Raw genomic sequence first — 23819 nt, forward strand, 5'->3', positions numbered from 1 at the left:
AATCATCCAGTGTGCTGATAGGATGGGTGCCGTCCAGAGCACCTTCCATACTCCCTGCCATGTTTCATGGGGACAGCTGGAATCGTTTGAAGGAGCCTTGGATATCGGGTCAAGTGCTGACACCAATCTATAACTTTACAAACCATCTGATCCAAATGGTCTTTCCTAATGTGCATAGTTACAAATTTCAAGCTCTCCCAAGCAGAATTGTCTAAAACACAGAACTTTTGTAGGAGCTCGAAAATTTTAACACGGCTATATTTTACTTTTTGCTACTTATACTTAATACAATTTATTTCATACAGAATTCCAGACATGGAAAGAAGAAACCAGACCAGCATCCATGAGTTTCTTCTCATGGGCCTCTCTGAGAAGCCAGAGCAGCAGCCTCTCCTGTTTGGGCTCTTCCTGGGCATGTACCTGGTCACTGTGCTGGGCAATCTGCTCATCATCCTGACCATCAGCTCTGACATGCACCTCCACACCCCTATGTACATCTTCCTGGCCAACTTGTCCTTCTCTGACATTGGTTTCATCTCTACCATAATTCCCAAAATGCTAGGTAATATTGGCTCAGGGAATAAGCTGATTTCTTATGGTGAGTGCCTTACACAACTCTATTTCTTTGGCCTATTTGCAGATCTAGACAACTTTCTCCTGGCTGTGATGGCATTTGATCGCTATGTGGCCATCAGCCACCCCCTCCATTATGCCATGACCATGAACTCCCAATGCTGTGTCCTTTTGGTGGCTGGGTCATGGATGGTCACTATCCTCCATGCCCTAGTGCATACCCTCCTAGTGACCAGGCTTTCTTTCTGTGGCCCCAATATCATCCCCCATTTCTTCTGTGATCTGGTCCCCCTCCTGAAGTTGGCCTGTTCCAGTACTTATGTCAATAGCCTGATGCTCATCTTTGTAGCAGGAATACTGTTAATTGGACCCTTTGTCTGCATCCTTACATCTTACTTTTACATCGCATTGGCTATTCTAAGAATTGATTCCCCAAAGGGTAAGCAAAAGGCCTTCTCCAACTGCAGCTCCCACCTGTCTGTGGTCTCTCTGTTTTATAGCACAGCTATTGGGGTCTATTTATGTCCTCCATCATCCACCTCAGGTGGGAAGAACAGAGTCTTCTCAGTGATGTACACAGTGGTCACCCCCATGCTGAACCCTTTCATCTACAGCCTGAGAAACAAGGATATGAAGGGGGCTCTAAGAAAGCTGCTCAGAAGAAAAACACTCTAACACTCTTTCCAGGACCAAGACTCAGAACTAAGAGTCGAAAATTAGCCTCCGGAGAGCCCAACAACTGTAACTTCTCTAAACCTGAGACTCCTGTTTTTCTCGTGTTTATATTTCACAGTGCAGACTGACATCTGAGGACAAGGAGAGGATCTGTGATAGCAGTAACGTCCAACCATCTCTGTGAAGTGCCCATGCTTTGAGCAGTGTACTACCCACTCCCACAACAGTACTTGTTCATTTTTAATGGATGACTAAGAAAAGTCCACAGGTGGGGGCTTGTAGACATATAAAATGAAAATAAAAGTCCAAATTTTTTGTTTAGCTCACGTTATAAAAGAACTATAGAAGATATATATCTCTAGCTCAAGAATACAAGATTTATTCTGTCTGGTAGAAGGAAATACAAAGGAAATGACCAGATACTTTACATTTAAAGAGGCAGTGTTCTAGAGAAGAATAAGAATGAAGATTTCATTTAAATCCTGGGTTCCAGTGTTGGCTTTGCCATCAATGAACTGTGTGACTGCTAATCACTTAATGTCTCTGAGCCTTGGTTTCCTCATTTATAAATTAAAGTAATTGGATTATGTTAGTCTACACTCCTCCCCACATATACCCTAGTTCTAATTACATTTAGTGTTTTAGTGACAAGAACTCAAGACTTAATGTCAGAAGTTACAAGTCACAACCAAAAGTCCACCGTTTTCATTCTATGTAACCTGAGGAAAATTCTTTGTCTCAGCTCTGGTTTCTTTTTCTGTAAAACTGAAATAACTACATCATTGGATTCCTCTAAGTAGTAAATAATATGTTAACTAACTTGGATCACAGTAAATGCTCAATAAACAACACTTAGGCTGTTTCCATATCTTGACTGTCATAAATAATGCTACAATGAACATGGGGTAACTCATATATATGCTTACTGTGAGGATTAAATGACATACAAGCATTTGAACACTTTAAACAGAATGCCTGACACATAGTAAACACTCAACATATGTGAGCTGTTATTATTGCCAATTCTGTCCATTCGATGATGTCAGTCTTCATACTAGTATGTGTTTCCGATTTTTGAGCACTGACTGACATGAAATCTGACAAAGAAATGTCACACTGCCCTAGCCGGTTTGGCTCAATGGATAGAGCGTTGACCTGCAGACTGAAGGATCCCAGGTTTGATTCCAGTCAAGGGCATATGCCAAAGTTTCAGCTCAATCCCCAGTAGAGAGCGTGCAGGAGTCAGCCGATAATGATTCTCTCATCATTGATGTTCCTATCTCTCTCTCCCTCTCCCTTCCTTTCTAAAATCAATAAAAAAAAAATGTTACACTACATTCTGGGGAACTAATGATTTGTGTTCTCAGAATGAACAGAGCATAAGTAAGAGAAAAAAATGTCCATCCACGCTGGATACTGAGAATACTAGTAGTTAGAGAATTATGAGTCAGATCAAGAAGGAAAGCCTAAAAGAATATCTCTTTACCACATTATAACCCTTATAAATCAACAAAAAACAACAACATAGCAATCACATAGAAAAAGTGAGCAAGGATGTAGCTGGAAAAGTCAGAGAAGAAATGCTAAAATGGTCAAAAAATTGCCCCCGGAAATTAGGAAAGTAAAAAGTAAACCTCTTGTAGTTTATTTTTTTGTCATTAGGTTGGGAAACAGCAAAGAGTTTGTAAATGGTGCTGTCAGTTCATGTGAAAAGGGCACTCTCATATGCTCTTAAAGCAGCGGTCCTCAACCTGTGGATCGGGACCCCTTTGGGGGTCGAACAACCCTTTCACAGGGGTCACCTAAGACCATCGGAAAACACATATATAATTACATACTGTTTTTGTGATTAATCACTATGCTTTAATTATGTTCAATTTGTAACAATGAAAATACATCCTGCATATCAGATATTTACATTACGATTCATAACAGCAGCAAAATTACAGTTATGAAGTAGCAACGAAAATAATTTTATGGTTGGGGGTCACCACAACATGAGGAACTGTATTAAAGGGTTGCGGCATTAGGAAGGTTGAGAACCACTGCTTTAAAGGCTGTAAAAATTGGTTTTAACTTTTTTGAGGACAATCCAGTGGCACTGATGAGATTTAAAATACACATATACTTCCATCTAGCATTTCCACTTCTATAAAAATATATGTACATGAAGAGCCTGTAAAAGAAAATCCATGTAGAGTTTCTTTTGTAATAGCTCCCCCCAAAAAGGAGATAAGTGGCATGAGTGGGGACATTTTATAACTTCTGGCACATCTAATCATCTACAAAATACTTTTAAAATAATGAGGTAGGCCTGATGGTGACATAGGAGGACTATGATATATTGATGAGATAAACAAAGAAAGCTCCACAAATTAACTAATTTCTGTGGAAACAAAATTGTACATATACATATGCGTACCGGAAAATGTGTTAATTGGGTACATGTCGAAACATTAACAGAGCCCTAGCCGGTTTGGCTCAGTGGATAGAGCATCAGCCTGTGGACTGAAGGGTCCCATGTTCGATTCCAGTCAAGGGCACATGCCCGGGTTGTGGGCTCGATCCCTAGTGTGGGGTGTGCAGGAGGCAGCCGATCAATGATTCTCTCTTATCATTGATGTTTCTATCTCTATCTCTCTCTCTCTCTTTCCTCTCTGAAATCAATAAAAATATATTTTTAAAAAAAACATTAACAGAGATCACCCTTGGAAAGGAATGGGAAAAGTGAGAAACAGACTCTGTTTTCAATACACATTCACAGCTAAATATTTTGAAAAACAAGAGTGTATCACTTAAAAGAACGTTATATTTCAGGCCTCAGGCAGGGTGATACCCATCCATGTTTTGACCATACCAAAGTTTTCCTGGGCTTTCTTCTCAGTGCCACAGTTTGGAGCTCACATCAGAGAACCCCATGTCCAGGCTGGTCTCCCAGGTCCTGGCTGCTCTCCTGGGATCAGCTGAGATGCCAAGCCACGGTCACTAATACTAACTGTGGAAGTACTACCTCATGGGCCCCACTCCCCAGAGAAGGCAGTGAGCTCGGCCAATGACACACTTGGAAAACTGTGCTGCAGGAAGCAGGGAATTCATGTAGAAACACATGCTCAGTCCTCCCAAGGCCTTTACCGGACACGCTTTCCTGCCCCTGACAAGCAGAAGCACCCCCAGGAATCTAGCTGTTCTGCCCTTCAACCCTTCCTGATACCTTTCTTTCTTCTGTGCTGGGCAACTTTCTCTGTCTTCTCCGAGTGGACTGCTCCGTGCTGCAGTCAAAACAAAACATGACGGCACATGCTGCTGAAGGGAGGATGGCGTGCCAAGCCCAGCCCATTGCAGTCTAGTTGGGGATCTGCAGTAAGGTGAGTGCCTGCACTCAGGGCTGCACACCACACAGAGCTTTCTGAGCACCTTAGACTATTCCTACATAGAGTCCTGGTAATTTCCAGAGGGAAGACCATCTTTCTCAAATATTGTGCACACTGTGGAGTTTGTCTCTGACTCCCTACGTCATCTTCCTTTTCCTCTTCTTTCCCTTCACAGTGCCTCTTCCCTACACCATCCTCAGATATGCTGTGTGTTCATGGACTCTCTCCCCTCCCCTTACTAAAACTTAACCACAAAAAGAATGAATAATTCAGTCAGTCAAGAGTGTTCCACTCGGGGACATTATCCTGATTCAAAGAGAAAATATCTGATGGAATTTCAGAAAGCATCAATCAGCTGGGGAGGTATTATGGGTAATCAGGGTTGGATGGTCCAAAAGTCGGCCCCTGGACATGGTTGTCCACTTTGTCTTCTCTTAATGATAGGCCCAGACTTTTCTTTCCACTTCTAGGGATTAATGATCAAACAGAGAAACTCAGAGAATAGACTGCTATCCAAGTGCCTCCTCTATTTACAAAGCTCACTTTGGAATGAAAGGCAGCTGTATTATCAGAAAGTCTCTGCATTAGACTATTGGAAGTTATGGGGACCTATCTGTGAGAGAGAGCCCAGGTTCCTACAGAAATCTAACGTGAACAATTTCTCACTGCTTCATAAGACTTGTCAAGGGCTTTTATGTCCATGGTCTCTTATGTTTTGTTTTGTTTTGTTTTGTTTTGTTTTGTTTTGTTTTGTTTTGTTTTAACAAAGACTGTGGATTGAAAACAAGTACTATTCTTCCCATTTCTCAGATGAAGAAACTGAGGGCCAAAATAGTAGTGATTTTAAGGTCTCAAAGAAAATTTTCATAGCAGATCTGAGACTAAAGCCCAAATCTTCTGGTTCCTAGATCAAGACATCCCATTTTTCCTGAACCAAGAGCACGACAAGAATGAAACATGGGTGATACGGTAAATGGGTGAGGTGGGAAAGAGCATTGCTTCCAAGTTAGACAAATTCATGATGAACCTGGCTCCAATCCTGTGCTCTGTGACCTTGCTGGGGCGGGGGGGTAATTCATCCCCTGGTCCTTAATTTCATGATCTAAAAATGGGAATAATATCTACTTCCTAATTCTATAATAAGGATTAAACTAGAAAAACTATGATAGACACTTATCACAAGATAGGTCAAATGCACAAGGTAGCACAGTGGAAAAGGAAAGTAGGAACTGCAATAGTTGGGGAAAGCTTAAAAGGAGGCATAGCCCAGTGGTTAAGAGCGTGGAAATTGAGGTCAGATGGAACCGAACTTAAATTCCATTTCTACCATCTACTGACTGTGACTTTGAGCATGTTACAGAACCCCTCAGAGCTCCAATGTCCTCATCTATAAATTGAGAAAATAATACCTCTATCTCAGAATTGCTGTGATCATTAAGGGAAAACACATACATAAAGCTCTCAGACCAACTTCTGGTTTACATGAAGTGCTCAATAAATGTGGTTACAACTCTTAGTTCTTATTCCTCATCATACCATAGTGAAATCAATTAAGGATAGCTCAATGGCATATTATGAATTTGTTCACTTTTATAATTGAACAAGCTAATGCTCACCCTCTTAAGCTGTACTATGATGACATCCTTTAATTTAACATATAAAAGTAGACAGTCCAGGAGTGATGAATAAATCCATTTCCATAGGGGAGATGCTAAGTAAGCTAAAGGGGAGTGTGATGTAGCCAGACACACATAGTACTCAAGGCATTCAGACATAAGTGTAAAGTCCAGCCAGACCATTTATCCTGAGTAAATCACTTCACCTCCCTCTGCTTTGGCTTCCTCCTCCATGAAATGAGGATAAGTGACTGCTGCAGTCAGAAGTGCTGTAAGGCTTATATAAGACCATGCATCTGAAAGTGCCTTATACGGGGCAGATCTTAATTGTTTGCACTTTTTTCTTCCAATGACCTAATTGTGAAGGTTAAGTATTCTTGGGATAGCCATGGACATAGCTCACTTGTGGACTGCCAACTCTGATCTCCACCCAAAAATCTATGATTTATGACCAGAACAAATCATCATGATTACCCTGTGATGAAAGAGCAGACTCACAGAATTTTGCTTAGTTCTGAGAGCCACATTTTATTTTAATTTTTATTTAATTCTTTATTGTTTAAAATATTACATATGTCTCCTTTTTCCCCACTGACCTCTCCCTGGCCATTCCTACCCCCCTGCTCCAAGCACATACCCTCATCCCCCTACCCATGTGTCCATGGGTTCTGCTCATATGCATGCATACAAGTCCTCTGGTTGATTTCTTACCCCACCCTTCCCCTGCCTTCCCTCTGAGGTTAGACGGGGTCTGTTCACTGCTTCTCTGTCTCTGGATCTATTTTTGTTCATCAGTTTATGTTGTTCATTATATCCCACAAATGAATGAGATCATGTAACATTTCTCTTTCTCCAACTGTCTTATTTCGCTCAGCATAATGCCCTCCAGGTCCATCCATGCTGTTGCAAATGGTAAGACAACGACAAACTGGAGCAGTTTCACTGTAGAGAGGCCTGGATGGCAAAACACTGTCCACCCAGAAAAACCTGGAGACTGTGCAGAGAAGACTGAAAAATTGATAGGCATAGTTGCTGTCACTGAACAGTTCCCAAGGACCAGGTACTCTCATTTAATCCTCATAACAACTTTATGAGTAATGTGCTATCAAAATCCCCCCATTTTACAGATGAGAACACCTAGGCTCCTAGAGGGTAAGTGGCTTCCTCAAGGTCATATGGCTGTTAAATGAAAGCATCGGGGTTCTAGCTCACTGCACAATGCTGTCTCTGTTGATTGATGTTTAGATTTAATGTTGAAAAATAGTAGACTTGTTCTTTGAGATTCCAGGGGACCAAACGCTGTCCAAGTAATATGACAGTAACTAGTGTTACATATAATCAAAAATTATTTTTAATGATGTGCTGACAACTAGATTAGGTATTCAATTTTTTTGAGAGCAAGCAATTGGAAACCCCTCAATCTAAAAATATTTGTATTCTGTTCATTAAAGTAATTCATTTTCTTAATAGTTCTAATTGTCCCTTCATTTGGCTCCTTCGGGGTTTTTATATCCTGAGCCAATGCAAAAGACTTGGATGGATTAAAGTATGTCTTTCATTTGTTACGTGGGAGACAGAAAATGCATAAGGTGGCATCTTGAAGACTAAACGATTTAAGAAAAGAAAAATGCAAAAGCTGAGAATCTGGATACTGATTCTCCTAAAACCATGTCTGTGCACTCTGAGAAGTCATTGGGCATCACTGGGGTATGCATTCCCCAAAATAGAAATTGCTGGACCAAATGACCTCTGAAATCCCTTTTAGCCAAAATGCCTATATATAGCCTGTCAACAGGTCTTATTACCATGGACGAGATGCCTTGGTTTTAATTTGAGGAGTTGTGTTATGCACTGTCACTAGCATAGCCTCTGGAGCCAGATAAACAAAACTTTAAGTTCAGATTTTGCCCTTTTATGAGCTTAAACTTTCTATACCTCAGTTTTCTCATTTGTAAAATAATAATAATAATAATAATAATAATAATAATAATAATAATAATTGCTTCTATAGAGTTATTATAAAAATTAAATGTGATAATGTAGCAAAGTCCCCGGTTCAAGGTAAGTTCTCCGTGAATGTTAGCTATGGTGATAGTGACGATGTTAATTATAATGAAAAATTCATACCTCGTTATTTAGGAAAACAATTAAGCACTTGATCCTTTCATAAACACCATATGTAGTTTACATTGGAGCAAAAAAGTGATAGTAACTAAATGGCCTGCTCCCATGTCCAAGACTATAAAAATAACCCTTTTTGACAAACAGTATAGAGGTTCCTCAAAAAAATTAAAAAGAGACTCACCATGTAATTCAACAATTCTACTTCTGGGTATTTATTCGAAGAAAAAAAACACTAATTTGAAAAGATATATGCAACCCCATATTTACTGCAGCATTATTTACAATAGCTATGGCAGGGACACAACCTAACTGTCCATCGATGGATGAATGAATAAAGAAGATGTGATATAAATAAAGGAATATTATCCAGCCATAAAAAAAAGAATGAAATCTTGCCATTTGCAACAATGTGTATGGACTTTGAGGGTACTATGCTAGGTGAAATAAGTCAGACAGAGAAAGACAGATGCCATATGAACTCATTAATATGTGGAATCTATAGAAAAAAACTCATAGATACAGAGAACGGAGTTGCGGTTGCCAGAGGTGAAGGGTAGAGAAGGTAGGCAAAATGGATGAAAGGGATCCAAAAGTACAAACTTCCAGGTATAAAATAAATAAGCCGTGGGGATACAATGGACAGCATGGTACTTGAGTTAATAATACTATATTGCAGATTGGAAAGTTGCTAACAGAGTAGATCTTAAAAGTCCTCATCACAAGAAAATACAATTGTAATTAGTACACTAGCATGTGGATGCTAGCTAGATTTATCATGGTGATCATTCCACAATATATACTAATACTGAACCATTATATTGTACACATGAAACTAGTATAATGTTATATGTCAATTATACCTCAATAAAAAAACTAGTAATAATCATTTTTGTTCTTATGGCAACAGATGGAAAATACCAACTGGACCAGTGTATCCCATTTTGTTCTCTTGGGCATTTCTGCCTACCCACAAGAACAGATCCCCCTCTTCCTTCTTTTTCTACTTATGTATGCAATCAACATTTCTGGCAACTTTGCCATCATCACACTGATTATCTCTACTCCACAGCTCCACACCCCCATGTACATCTTCCTCAGTAACTTGGCCTTGACAGACATCTGCTTCACCTCCACCACAGTCCCCAAGATGCTGCAGAACATTTTCTCTCCTACAAAGACCATTTCCTACATGGGCTGCTTAACCCAGACCTATTTCTTCATATGCTTTGCAGCCATGGAAAACTTCCTCCTGGCTATAATGGCCTATGACAGATACATCGCCATCTGCCACCCTTTCCACTACCATATGATTCTGACCAGGATGCTGTGCTCACAGATGGTGGCCCTGTGCCTTATCCTCTCCCATCTTCATGCCCTGTTGCACACCTTTCTCATGGGCCGATTGATCTTCTGCGCAGATAACAGGATCCCTCACTTCTTCTGTGACCTCTACCCTCTGATGAAGTTATCCTGCTCCAGCACTCACCTCAACACCCTGATGATTCACACAGAAGGTGTTATTGTCATCAACGGAGCTCTGGCCTTCATCATTGCCTCCTATGCCTGCATCATCTCAGTGGTCCTCCGGAGTCCCTCAGACAAGGGCAAGTGGAGAGCCTTTTCTACCTGTGGGTCCCACCTCACTGTGGTGGCTATCTTCTATGGCACGCTCACATGGCTCTACTTCCAGCCTATTACCAGCTATTCAGTGGCCAAAGGTCGCATCCTGACAGTCATGCACACAGTGGTGACCCCCATGATGAACCCCTTCATTTACAGCCTGAGAAATGGGGATGTCAAGAGAGCCTTCAGGAAATGGAGGAGCAGATCATGGATTTCTTTCTTTAGATGAAACCCCAAAACACTGTTCCAAATTTTATCTGTGATTCTGGGGAAACAGTTTTGTCCCTCGCATATTTTTCTTTTAGAACTTCCTAGAAATATCTATATTACGTACATCTCACAGACTTTCTCTTTGGATATTATCCTGAGATATTCCTTAAACCCAAAGCACATGAAACTATGTATTTAGTGTAAAACAATAGCATGGCTTTGGTTATAGTTGAGGTTGTTTTCTGGCCCAGTCATTAAACACTCAGGTTCTAATGCTCAGAGTTACTTAGATGCAAGGAACAAAAACCAATTCTCATTGAATCGTGAAGGTAATATGGTTATTGAAAATGTACATGAATTTTCCAAGAAGATTAAGTGATGAGGCTCAATAAAATAGAAAAGAAACACAGTCAAAATCATACCTCAGATTGGTCTGATGAGCTCAATGCTGTAATCACCACACTGTTCACTGCCACTGTATCCCCAACAACAATAGTTACCAGCAACAGTCACTGGGCATAGCCCTTGGAGGCCTGAAGACCAGATGCGGCCACCTCCAGTAAGAACTGCCCAGCTCTTATTCTTTGCACCAACACATCCAGATTCAAATAAGGTGGTACAGGTGAATGGCCAAGTCTTGGTCACTCGCCCATGTTCTAGTTCATAGGGAAGCTGAGAGAGCAACACGGCTGCTTTTATTCTCTATGATAGAAGGAGGTTCTGTCTCTGACCAAGATAAATAAAATGGGGGAATTATTTCAATATAGGGAGAGGGATATAATGACTAATGTCCATTGAATAAGGTCAGGAGTTACAGTTGCCTCGTTCAACCTGCAGACTTTAGACTGAGAAATAAATGTCTGTTATAAATACGGAGGTTTTGGATTATTTCTTATTCAGTGCTTTGAAGGAAATCCCAAACACAATACAAGTATACTATGAACTGCTATTCAGTCAATAAAAAGAATGAGGCAGATTAACTCCTGACCTTACTCTCAGTTCAGCAATAGTCTCTAGGTACATATAGATACCCAAGCTTTACCTAGCAGCTCTTTGTACTTATATCCCATTATTTCTTCATCGGTATGCTAATAATAACAGAATATACATACATGGTACTTACTATGGGCTGGTCACTCTTATGAGTGCTTTCCATAATACAGGCTAGAGCAAAAGTAAATTTATAGTTGTTCGTATGGAAAAGAATACAATTAATTAATAAATAACAATACCAAAATAAACTGTTTCACACTCACAACTATAAAGCTACTTTTGCCACACCCTGTATATCAAATCATCATGTTCTAAACGTAAATTTATACTATTTTTATTTTTTAAAAATAAAATAACATAAATAAGGAAACTTTCTGGTGTTTTGCCCTTGCTCCTTGATGACTTCAGCATCTGATTCTCTAACTCTCTCCACCGCTACTTAATTATCACTTTGAAAATACAAATGTCCATGTAACTGGTTTATCTTACAAACAACTTGAGTTCTCAGTTCCTGACCTGTTTAGCTTCAGCAATCTTTTACTTTACCCCATCTTAACCACCCACTCAGGTATGGTCATATCTTAGACTTTGCCATTATAAATAACCAGAGGCCCAGTGCATGAAATTCGTACACTGGGGGGTCCCTCAGCCTGGCCTGTGCCCTCTCACAATCCGGGAGCCCCGCAATTGATCGCCCCAAAGAGGTAGGCCCCACCCACCCACCACAGCACCACCGTCGGGTAGCCTGGACCTCCCTCTTTAGGGCAATCGATTGTGCCCTGATTGATCATGCCCCCCCCAACTCCCGCGGCCTCCCTCTGCAGGGCGATCATGTGATCGATCATGCCTCCACAGAGGGATGCCCTGCCCACCCGCAGCAGCCCACCAGTCAGTGGCCTGGGCCTCCCTTTTTGGGGTGATCATGGAGTGCCGGGGTCCAACCCCAGCAGGTCCAGGGGTCCCCAAAGGTGTAGACGGAGTCGGCAAAGAAGGAAGGACACGGAGACAGTGTTCAGTTGATCAGCAGCCTAGCCAGGATCTCCAGCCAGGATCTCCAGCCAAGTTCTGGTCTGGATCTCCAGAGAGGTTCTGCTTAGGATCTCCAGCCAGGTTCTGTGTCCATGTTCTCTTGCTAGGTTCTCCAGGTTCTCCAGCCAGGTTCTGTAGCCATGTTCCCTCGCTAGGTTCTCCAGCCAGGTTCAGTCACCAGGTTCTAGTCATGTTCTTTTGCCAATTTCTTTTTTTTTTTTTTTTAATTAAATCTTTATTGTTCAGATTATTACATTTGTTCCTCTTTTTTTTCCCCCCATAACTCCCCTCCTCCCAGCTCCCGCCCCCACCCTCCGCCCTCACTCCCCACCCACTGTCCTCTTCCATAGGTGCACGATTTTTGTCCAGTCTCTTCCCGCATCTCCCACACCCCTTTCCCCCCCAAGAATAGTCAGTCCATTCCCTTTCTATGTCCCTGATTCTATTATGATCACCAGATTATTTATTCACTTGATTCTTAGATTCACTTGTTGATAGATGCATATTTGTTGTTCATAATTTGTATCTTTACCTCTTTTTTCTTCTTCCTCTTCTTAAAGGATACCTTTCAGCATTTCATATAATCCTGGTTTGGTGGTGATGAACTCCTTTAGCTTTTCCTTATCTGTGAAGCTCTTTATCTGACCTTCCGTTCTGAATGATAGCTTTGCTGGATAAAGTAATCTTGGTTGTAGGTTCTTGGTATTCATCACTTTGAATATTTCTTGCCATTCCCTTCTGGCCTGCAAAGTTTCTGTTGAGAAATCAGCTGACAGTCGTATGGGTATTCCCTTGTAGGTAACTGGGTTTCTTTCTCTTGCTGCTTTTAAGATTCTCTCTTTGTCTTTTGCTCTTGGCATTTTAATTATGATGTGTCTTGGTGTGGTCCTCTTTGGATTCCTTTTGTTTGGGGTTCTCTGCGCTTCCTGGACCTGTAGGTCTATTTCTTTCACCAGGTGGGGGAAGTTTTCTGTCATTATTTCTTTAAATAGGTTTTCAATATCTTGCTCTCTCTCATCCTCTGGCACCCCTATAATTCTGATGTTGGTGCGCTTGAAGCTGTCCCAGAGGCTCCTTACACTATCTTCATATTTTCGGATTCTTTTTTCATTTTGCTTTTCCAGTTGGGTGTTTTTTGCTTCTTTGCATTTCGAATCTTTGACTTGATTCTTGCTCTCCTCTGGTCTGCTGTTGGGAGTCTGTATAATATTCTTTATTTCAGTCAGTGTATGCTTAATTTCTAGTTGGTTCTTTATCACAACATCGAGGGTCTCATTAGATTTCTTGAGGATCTCACTACATTTATCGGCGGCTTCTAGACAGTTCTTAAGAGACCTTAAAAGTGTGGTTCTGAACTCAATATCCTCCATTGACAGTTTTGTCCTGTTTCTTTGTCTCCGCATTTTTTATGCTTTCTTGGTGCACCCCCTAGTGGTCTTTGTCCGCAGTCTTGTTGCCTTTAAGCCTTGATTGATGTCGGCAATACCGGGGTGATTTGACCTCCAGGCTAACTGGCTATGAGAGTCTGCTGTGTCTGTAGTGGGAGGGCTTCTGTGCTGGATCTCTAGAGCGGTGCTAATCTAGCGTTTGCCTGAGGCTATCGGGCAAATGGTTCTGTGCAGGGCTTGGGCGGGGCGGGTCCCCGGGGATCTACAGGGCGGGCGGAACAAGCCGTTATGGCGACTCTCAGTTCCTTCCCCAGGGGCTCTGCCTCTCAGAGCCCCAGCAATGGCTGCAACCCTCGGAGAGAAAGCTGCCTTCGAGTTCCGACCGAAGCCAGACAGTCCCGTTTCTCCCGTTTGAGTCTCGGTCCCCAGAGACTCGCCCGGATCTGGAGCTCAGAGTCTGAAACTCCCTCCCGATTGAAAACAACAACCGCGCCCTCCGCCGCCAGCCCGCTCCGCGCGCACACTCCGCACCTGAGTATTTCACTTCAGCACTGCGCCTCCTCTGAGTCTGGGTATGATATTCTCTTTCCTCCTAGTTGTAGAATTTCCACTCAGCCAGCCTTCCCGTGGTTCTGGGTGATGTACGTTCTGTCCTTTAGTTATATCTCTGAAGTGGTTGTTTGAGGCAGCGATCTCTGGCGTTAACCTATGCCGCCATCTTGGTTTTTTTTTCTTTTGCCAATTTCTGTAGTCAGGTTCAGTCCAGGATCTTTTGCCATGTTCTCTCCAGCGAAGTTCTTCTGTCTGTAGGTTCTGTGTAGGTTCTGTCTTCTAAGTTCTGTGTGTAGGTTCTGTCGTCTTCTAAGTTCTGTCTTGTTACATCTGTATTTATACCAGTTGATTCCAATCCTATCAATCTCTATTCCAAAGGTTAGGGCGTTTCTTATCTCCATTCCAGGGAGTAAAGATTATGTAGCTTAAGCATGATTGTTCATAGTTAAAGTGATTAATTACCCGCCTGGCACTTAGTTAAGAGGTTTTATTCCCTCCCTAACTTCAGGGGAAAATCCCTACCTGGGGAAACAACCTTTCTCAGAGACCTTGGTTAAAACACATAGTGCCAAGAAGGTGAGCAAACATATTAAGAACAGTATGCCATATATGCCAGGTCCCTTGAAACAGCAAGCATGGACCGGCTCCCAGCAATGGAGCCCCCCAATTGATCGATCACCCCACTGGTCGGTGGCCTGGGCCTCCCTCTGCAGAGCAATCATGGGGCGATGGCCAGGCCCCTGACCAATCGCATCGCACCCGCCTTGGCTGACCTGGTGCCAGTGGGTGTCACAGCATGGTCGTCCAGAAGGTCGTCCAGATGGTCATTTTGCTGTTCAGTTGTTTGGTCAATTTGCATATTACGCTTTTATTATTATAGATTATACCACAGGTGAATCTCAATTTTAAACTTTTCACTTCCTACCAGCTACTATATTTTCACCTTATTTAATTTAGTTCTTCAACTACAATTCTCTGACATCACTGAGATCTATTGTCCCTTGAAATTGATTTTCATTACCCATCACCTAATTTATGCCCTTCCTTCCCACCTTTACAAGAATACATTTTATGGTCCAGAACTGTAAACAACCTTCTTGTAAACACCCTTAATTCTTTTGTTCCCTTTAGCTCTACCCAGCCCTAGGTAAACCCAGCATTTTGTTTATTCATGATTGTACTTGATTACCTGATCATTGTTGCAGAATATCAACAACCATGCTGACATGACTAATATTAAACTTGTAAATGAAATACCTAAATGGGCACTCAATACTGGCAGAATTGAGGCTTACCATAACATTTTTCTAGTACTTCACTTTCTCAAACTCTAGCATATTTCACATAATTTCTTTCTACAATTCTCAAAAACAATCCTGCTCCCTGCCACTCTCAGCTGAAGTCTTTTCAAGTATATGCCATCTTCCCACCATCAAATCAACCAGCCCATCTGCATACTCTGACTTCCTTTATGTTACAGGGAAAGAAGTGGCTCATCTCCTAGGTAAAAACATCCCCTTAATAGATATGCATCCCATTTCAAGGACTCTATTCCTGCAATTAATTACTTTCTTTCTTGAATCCTGAATATTTCATTATATACTGAATTATTTCTACCAGTAAATGATGCTGTATGTCACCAGTCTTTACAAAAATTAGAAGAAATCCTCCATTGACTCTTGTCCTCCTCAAGTTACACACCACTTTTTAAATCTATCTTCTTTTTTTCTAAATTATACTTGAGAAATGTCTATCATCACAGCCTCCACTTACTCACTTGCAACCTATATGTATAAAAGCCTAAGCGACCGTTACAACCAAATGACCAGAATGACTGGAACAACCAGTCGACCACTTACTATGATGCTCACTGTCCACCAGGGGACAGATGTTCAAAGCAGGAGCTGCCCCCTGGTGGCCAGTGCACTCCACAGCTAACTTTCCACAGACGGCCAACCACCCGTGGTCCCTCCCCCCATTCCTCACCCCCAGCCAGCAGGCCCCGATCAGCCCACCACCGGCCTGCTGTGGTGGTGGCACGGCAGCAAGGGAAGGAGGAGGGGGAGAGGTGAGGAACCGTGCGGTGGTGGGGCGCTGACGGCAGCGGCATCCGGCGTCCATTCCTTACACACCCGGCCAGGCAACCGTGGCCTCTTCTCCTGACCCCATTTGGGACCTTAGGGCCCCAGGCTGGGACAGGGAACTGGGGGTGGATGGCAGCGGACACAGCCCCTTTCCCAGGAAGGCCAAGGGCCAGCTCCCTCCAAGGGCTGGCGGCCAACCTCCTGCAGTCCCTCCCCCCATCCCTCCCCGCAGCTGGCAGACCCCAATTGGCCCTGATTGCTGGCCAGGCCTAGGGACTCTGCCCATGCACAAATTCGTGCATCAGGCCTCTAGTTGTATCATAAAATGACAATAATTGTCACTTTTCCCCTAACACTTCACTTGACTGGCTTTACCATGGTTTCCAATAATCTATATCTTGTCAAATCTAATAATTGATTATCTGCTCTCATTAATGACTTCTTAACTGCATTTGAGAAAGTGACCACTCCCATTTTCCAGAAACACTCTGTCCTAGGATTCAGGCATATCAAACTTACCTTCTTTCTTCCTGTAAATAGCCATTTCTCACTTTCCTTTGCTGTCTCCTCTCCCAGACCTCAAAACGCTGGCATGAACAACCATCTTGGGACTCTGTTCATAGTCGTCTTTTCTATATTTTCTCATTAGGTGATTTTACCCAGCCCCATGGCTTCAAATATCATCTACATTTTGTTGTGACATGTCTATCTCAAGACAATGCCTTAAGCCTCAAGAATTATGTATTTAACTGCCTAGGAAATATCTCCACTTTAATAGATATCACAAAATATGGCCAAAAACAAGTTATTGATTTTGCACCACCCCCCCTACCATATCTATATGCCCCCACTTCCACAGAGCCTTCCACACACAATTATTCCACCCATTTTCACAATCCATCCTTGGTTCTTCCTTTTCCCTTACATATCGTGTCTAGTCTCTCAGTGTGTCTCAACAGCTCTACTTACCATATGCCCCATATCTGACCACATACTCCTGATGTTAGAGCCACTATGAAGATTCCTCCACTCTTTATTATCAGTGACCTACACTGTCTTTTATGAAGTGACACAAAATTTCAGATGAAATAATTCAGTCACTATAAGTATTAAACTGTTTATTATTACTGTGAGTTTGGAATAATGAGAAATCATAAAATTATTACCATTGTAAGAGAGGTTTAGACTACTCTATGGTTTGCTGAAAAATCTCTCTTCTGTATAGTGGTATTGTACCTCACTTTGACTTCTCTCTGGAAAACAGTACATGCTATATCCTCACTAAAATGATCAAATTTCTGCAGGCCATGCTGATCTGTAATAATTCGACTTAGTACTCCCCCATGCCTCATATTAGATCTGAAAGATGAGAGGTTCAAGTTTGGTGATTTAAAAGTATCTTTTCAGTTCCAAAGTGATGAAATTCTAAGTCAGTCAACAGGGACCAGAACTATTTATTCAAAAATGTACTTCTTGACAAATCCAAATAAGATGGAGTCAACAGAAAAGATTAGCCCACAGGAATGTGACCATACCAGTTAACAGGAGTGCAACCATCTCTTCGAGGCATTTTCCAGTTAGATCTTAACTTTCCCGGGTGGCCTGGGAGCCAGGCTGGAAGTTTCCTGAGATGCAGAGTTTCCTGGAAAGCCTTTGCAGAGCTCCCTTGACCTCCTGGTTCCTCAGGCTGTAGATTAGTGGGTTTAGCATAGGGGTAACTACTGTGTAAAAGATGGCGACCTGGCGATCCTGATCCAAGTCATAGCTGGAGGAGGGCCGAAGGTACATGCGGATCACAGAGCCATATAGGAGCAGCACAACCAGAATGTGGGAGCCACAAGTGGACAGAGCTTTGCGCAGGGCAGCAACTGAGTGCATACGGGCTATGGCAACACCAATGCGGGCATAGGAACCCAGAATGAAGAAGAAGGGACTGATCACCACAGCTACCCCTTCAGTAAATATTAGCATTTCACTGACTATTGGTCGGGTGCACGAGAGCTTCAGTAAGGGTGTGATGTCACAGAAGAAGTGGGTGACCTGGTTGCCACAAAAGGTTAAACGGGTGACCAACACACTATAAAGGAGGCTGTTGAGGCTGACAACCACCCATGAGGTCAAGGTTATGTATAGAAAGAAGCGACGGCTGATAATGGCAGAGTATCTTAAGGGGTCACAGATGGCAACATAGCGGTCATAGGCCATGGCAGCCAACAGGTGGCCTTCCATGCTGCCCACAGCCATAAAAAAGAACAGCTGGAGCATGCAGTGATTAAAGGAGATGGTTTTATTCACAGACAGCGTGTGGACCAGCATCTGGGGAACAGTGATGGTTGTGAGGAATATGTCAATAAAGGAAAGCTGGCAGAGCAGGAAATACATGGTGGTCTGAAGCTTGGCGTCTGAGAGTGCAACAATTACCAACAGGGCATTGCCTATAACTGCCACCAGGTACATAGCAAGGACAGTCCCAAAAATAACTGGCTGCATCTCTGGACAGCTGGACAGGCCCAATAAGACAAAGTCCGTTACTTCTGTCCTGTTTCTAGTGGCCATAAGACACAATCCACATTCCCTGCGAAAAGCAAGTGTTAAGATCAAATAATGCTGAAATTTACTCTGGGATAACTATTAGGAAACATCTTTTCTTGCATGAATGGCTCTAGTTTCCAAGAGAGTTGTTTGTTTGTTTTTTCATTTAATTCATTTCCCTTGCCGTGATCTTTCTATCCAACCACTCACTCATCCACTCTTTAGTTTATTCCAGGTTCATTGATTGATCACTAAGAATCTTTCAATTTGATAGATATGAAGGACAGCAAGATAAATTACACATGGTCTCTGCTTTTAAGAAATTCACTATATGACAAGAAAAGCATCACACTATACACAAAATTTCCTTGATGCTTGTTATGAGCTGAAGAGCATACTAAATATCACACATTTGGTTCTCACAACAATCCCATATGATAGAAACTACAGTACTTTCAGACCCATATTACAGATAAGGAAAGTAAATCAAAGAGACTACTGTATTAAAGATTTGAGAGACAAAAACTAGACTTGACCCTGTATAGCTTTGTTGGACTTAAGCACCACACTTGGCTAGCTGTCAGAGTTGGAGAGGAAAGGGAAAGATGTCAAGACTCCAGCCAGATGTCAGTCTCTACATCCTTGATGGGGGCACTGGAGTAAAGATCTGGTCCTAACTTTGTATGTTCCTTTGGGAGGGGAGTTTTTATTCCATTAAGTCAACTAAATTTACCTGAAATGAGAGAAGCGATTAATATAATCATTAATTTTATTAATGATTAATTTTCAATTAATAATAAAATCTTATCACGCTGTTACACTGTTGTAAAATACGCTCTGTCTTCCTGATGACAAAATATACATTTATAACACAAAATAAAGTCTATGTGATGTCAAGGGTTTTGTATGACTGCAAGTTGGCCAAAATACCAATGACTGCATTTAATTATCACTGCATATTTCTGGGTGTTCTGTTGTTGAGCCAGCCACGTTTGAATGGATAAAATAAAGACATCTGTAATTCATAAATTAGTATGTATTTATTCTATAAATTTAATTTTTCTTGCTTTTGGTTTAGCAACATTATTCTGTTCTTATAGTCAAGATTCCCTTTACCCCAGTTTTATTGAGATATAATTGAAAAATAAAAATTGTATGTATTTAAGGTGTTCAAAAAATAATAATAATAATAATAATAATAATAATAATAAAATCTTACAGGGATAGAATTCTCATGTCTTTTCAGCTCAGGTTTTCCCTATAGGCAGATCTACATGGTACACCAAAGAGGTAACTTTCTGAGGCTGCTATATGGATAAGGATATTTTGATGAAATACTATTTTTCTTTGTGAATGTGAGAAAATAATTTTAAAATAGTAGAGTATAAGAGAACATATAATGAAAAGCAGAGTTCTCTAACTTTGCCCACCTCCATGTTTAATTAGTTTTAACTCGTCTGGTGGTTCGTAACATTAATGCCTTTCAATAATATACTATTTGTTTATAATCTATGTAACAATTTTATCAATTTAGGATTATCTTTTGACTTTATTATGAAAGATGAACTTTTATCTTGTTTACATAATCCTCACTCTTTTCTTCTCCCTTTCCCCCATTTTGGATGATTATTTTAGTTCTCCAATTAGTTACTTTTTTGCTTTTAAATAACATAGTTAAATCTGTATTTCTTATTCCATCAAGTTAAGGCTATACCTATCATCTTCACCCCTGCAACCTCCCTAACTTTGGAAAGCTGTTCTATATTTGTTTATTGTCAAGATTGAAAAAACATATAAATTAGGAGTTATAACTATAGGTAACTCTTCCAGGTAAAAGAGAATCAACAGACAACATTTATATTAGTATAACTATGTAAGTATGTTTCACTGCAGAGCCAAATGGTGTGCTATGGTTACATCTATTCTTTGATGAGACCAGTGTTCCACCCAACTAAAGGAGAATACTCCTAACATTGAGATAAAGAATCAAAACTATTTAAGGACATCTCTCTTGGTGCTTTCTTTAATCTAAAGATCACACATAAAGCAGAAACTTAAAATGTAAAACTTACCTTTTGTCTTTATTTCTCTCTGTATCCTTCTCTGTGTCCATAGATATAGCTCAACTATATGCTGTTGTGGTCCTATTACTCATTCAAGGCAGTGGCCACGTAGGGATGTCTATATTGAGGTATAAATGAAGGTGAAAGAGAAGAAGAGATGAGAAGAAAGGGAGAGGGAATAAGCCTCTTCCTGGGGAAAGGGAGAGAAAATGGCTTCTAAGGGGCAAAAAGAAACAAAACGTATAGATTTATCCACTATGAGGATAAGAATGTAATAACATAGTGTCTATTTTTCCCAAGTACAGCAAAACTGTATTTTTAAACCAATTATATGCAATAAGAGTAATAAGCAGTTGTAGTGCTCTTACTCGCTGACTTCATCAAGAGTCATCTCTTTATCTTTCCTATTTTTCAATATCTCAACATGCTCCCATCAGAGTCTGAGCTCTGTGGATCCTGTTCAGACAACTTTAAGGGATCAAGGATGCTGATGCCAGAGAGAAGAGTAATTTGTTAAAATAAATATGAAGATATGCACATGTACAGATCTGAACACCTTAAGATAGTAACCTAAACTGAAATCTGGCAAACAAAAACAAAAGGAAGAATCCCTGAAATGAGAACAAAAAGTATCTCAGGTCCTCTAATCCTACCTGGTGCTTCAGGGACATCTAGAGTAATAGTTAAGGGAGGGAGCTAGAGGGTCAAGGCCTAAACCTGCTTACCGGTATTCTTGTCTTTCTTTGATGAAAGCACAACGGGACATATGAGTCTTCACTGTTTTATAAACATCTAAATCCTAGGAATGTGTACTAGTTAATGTCTTTAGTCGAAATTCTATTTCTAGTCCATACCCTGTGTTGATGAACCACAAATATTGAATCTGAGATATGTAAATTAGAACTTCCTTTTTCTCTGTCTCAAGAATATATCTTCCAAATTCTTACAAGATAAATTGGATCCGCTATCACACATTTCTAGTACCTGGAAACTATGAAATGTCTCTCCATACTCTATCTTATTGCATGATTATATTCTCCATCCACACCTTCATTTTTTCACTCAAAAACTGACCCCTTCGTATTATTATTGACAATTCCTCCATCCCATTGCTTACCTTTATTTTAATACTTTTACCACATTCTATTCATTGGTCTTCTTGGAACAAATATCATACAATTTTCTACAAGAGGATTATAATGTCTTATTTTCTATTCCCTTTTTATTTACTATTAGGGCAGATTATAACCTTATCCTCACCTTTTCTCTGTATCCAACATCATACACTCAAGTTAGAAAGTCTGAGTAGAGCTCCTAGCTACATTCTCACAAAATTAGAGATTGCCTTTGTGTAATTTTCCATTACAGCCCTCTTAAGCCCTGACCGGTTTGGCTCAGTGGATAGAGCATTGGCCTGCGGACTGAGGGGTCCCTGGTTCGATTCTGGTCATGGGCATGTACCTTGGTTGTGGGCACATCCCCAGTAGGGGGTGTGCAGGGGCAGCTGATCGATGTTTCTCTCTCATCGATGTTCCTGACTCTCTATCCCTCTCCTTTCCTCTCTGTAAAAAATCAATAAAATATATATATTTTTTTTAAAAGCCCTCTTAGGACAACTCATCCCATTGAGGCAGCCTTGCTTACATGTATGCACTCTGAGACTCTAGCAACCCCAGAAGCCTCCAATTGAGTTGGGATGAAATATTGATTAGAATGGGCTGAGCCCTTCTATTTTTCTTTATAAACACGGACTGTAGCTCAGGAGTCTGCTCCTCCTTCCTTGTACCTAGATCTCACTGAGGCAAAAAAAAAATTTTTCTGAAAACAAGTATGTCTTTAGGGAAGGCCTACCCTACGGGGATCACCATAGCTTTGCATAGTGTCAACAGGTGGGCAATAAAAACCCCAAGGAGAAATTGATTCTCATTTCATCACCTCAAGAAACCATCTTTTCTAACCTATTAAAATAATTCAGCTGCATTAGTTGCAAGACATGAGGCTTTATGAGATAGCAATAGGACAACTCTAACCACTCTCCAATGACTTCCTCATTTCCCACCCTCATCTAATTGCATGCTTATGCTGGATTTCATCCAGCCACTTTATCTATTTTTAGGAACTATCATCCTCAAAATACTTGATTTAAACAAGTCTTTGAGTATAAAAGAAAGAGCAGGATGTAGAGCAGCACATCAAAAAATCTGAGACTATGTGAACTGGAGAAATATTTTGTCTCATTTTAAAATATAGTAATAATGACATACGGCTTATTGATATAGATTATATATTATGGGAATGGTTACAAACTGAATACATACCAGTATTTTCCACCATTGACCTGCACAGAAGAAACTCAGTCCCATGCTAACTACTAATTGGTAAATATGATCAAAATTCATTGGAAACACAAAGAGATTCTAATCAATCAAAATGTAATCAATTTCCTCAAAAAGTGTAATACATTTATTTTTGTTTGCAGAGCAGCTATTTGATTTTCTAACAGTCCTACTTACTTTGGGGGGAAAGTAAGAGGACTGAAAATGGTTGGATGAGATTCATTTCTACCAGTCTCACCCTAAGCAGACAGTCCTGAATTTTAGGCTGTTTCTGACTCCCTCTGAGTCGTTACCCATGCCTATACGTGTACAGTCCATGTTTACTAAGTCTTCCAATGCAAATAATGGATTGGAAGACTTAATACTAGTATTGTTAAAATGGCAACTGTCCACAAATTGATCTACAGATTGAATGCAATCTCTATCAAAATCCCAATCAATTAATTTATAGAAATGAAAAAGGGAATCCTAATATTCAAATGGTATTGCAAGGAGCTGGGTAGAGATAGGCAAAGGGGGGAAACGGGAGACATCTGTAATAGTGTCAACAATAAAAAATTGATTGACGTCCGGCCGGCGTGGCTCTTTGGTTGAGGATCAACCTATGAACCAGGAGGTCATGGTTCAATTGCCGGTCAGAACATATGCCT

The 23819-nt window shown here is 40.9% G+C and overlaps 3 protein-coding genes across 3 annotated transcripts; 2 read left to right on the forward strand and 1 right to left on the reverse strand.

Moving 5' to 3' along the window:
- The first annotated feature begins 315 nt into the window (after nt 1-315).
- On the forward strand, nt 316-1248 carry LOC118667753 (olfactory receptor 1361-like). The gene has a single exon (XM_036331516.1). It carries the CDS (start codon nt 316-318, stop codon nt 1246-1248), a length of 933 nt encoding a protein of 310 aa, XP_036187409.1.
- An 8018-nt stretch (nt 1249-9266) lies between these two features.
- Nucleotides 9267-10211, forward strand: LOC118666886 (olfactory receptor 1Q1). The gene has a single exon (XM_036329163.1). It carries the CDS (start codon nt 9267-9269, stop codon nt 10209-10211), a length of 945 nt encoding a protein of 314 aa, XP_036185056.1.
- A 7611-nt stretch (nt 10212-17822) lies between these two features.
- LOC118667655 (olfactory receptor 1361-like) lies at nt 17823-18794 on the reverse strand. The gene has a single exon (XM_036331454.1). The coding sequence runs from the start codon at nt 18792-18794 to the stop codon at nt 17823-17825; it is 972 nt and encodes a 323-aa protein (XP_036187347.1).
- Between the last annotated feature and the right edge of the window lie 5025 nt (nt 18795-23819).

The sequence above is a fragment of the Myotis myotis genome, unplaced genomic scaffold (assembly GCF_014108235.1).
Source record: "Myotis myotis isolate mMyoMyo1 unplaced genomic scaffold, mMyoMyo1.p scaffold_m19_p_12, whole genome shotgun sequence".
Lineage (NCBI taxonomy): Eukaryota > Metazoa > Chordata > Mammalia > Chiroptera > Vespertilionidae > Myotis > Myotis myotis.

Excerpts from the sequence above, each read along its gene's own strand:
- LOC118667655 (XM_036331454.1), bottom strand. The coding sequence starts at position 18,794 with ATGGCCACTAGAAACAGGACAGAAGTAACGGACTTTGTCTTATTGGGC.
- LOC118667753 (XM_036331516.1), top strand. The coding sequence starts at position 316 with ATGGAAAGAAGAAACCAGACCAGCATCCATGAGTTTCTTCTCATGGGC.
- LOC118666886 (XM_036329163.1), top strand. The coding sequence starts at position 9,267 with ATGGAAAATACCAACTGGACCAGTGTATCCCATTTTGTTCTCTTGGGC.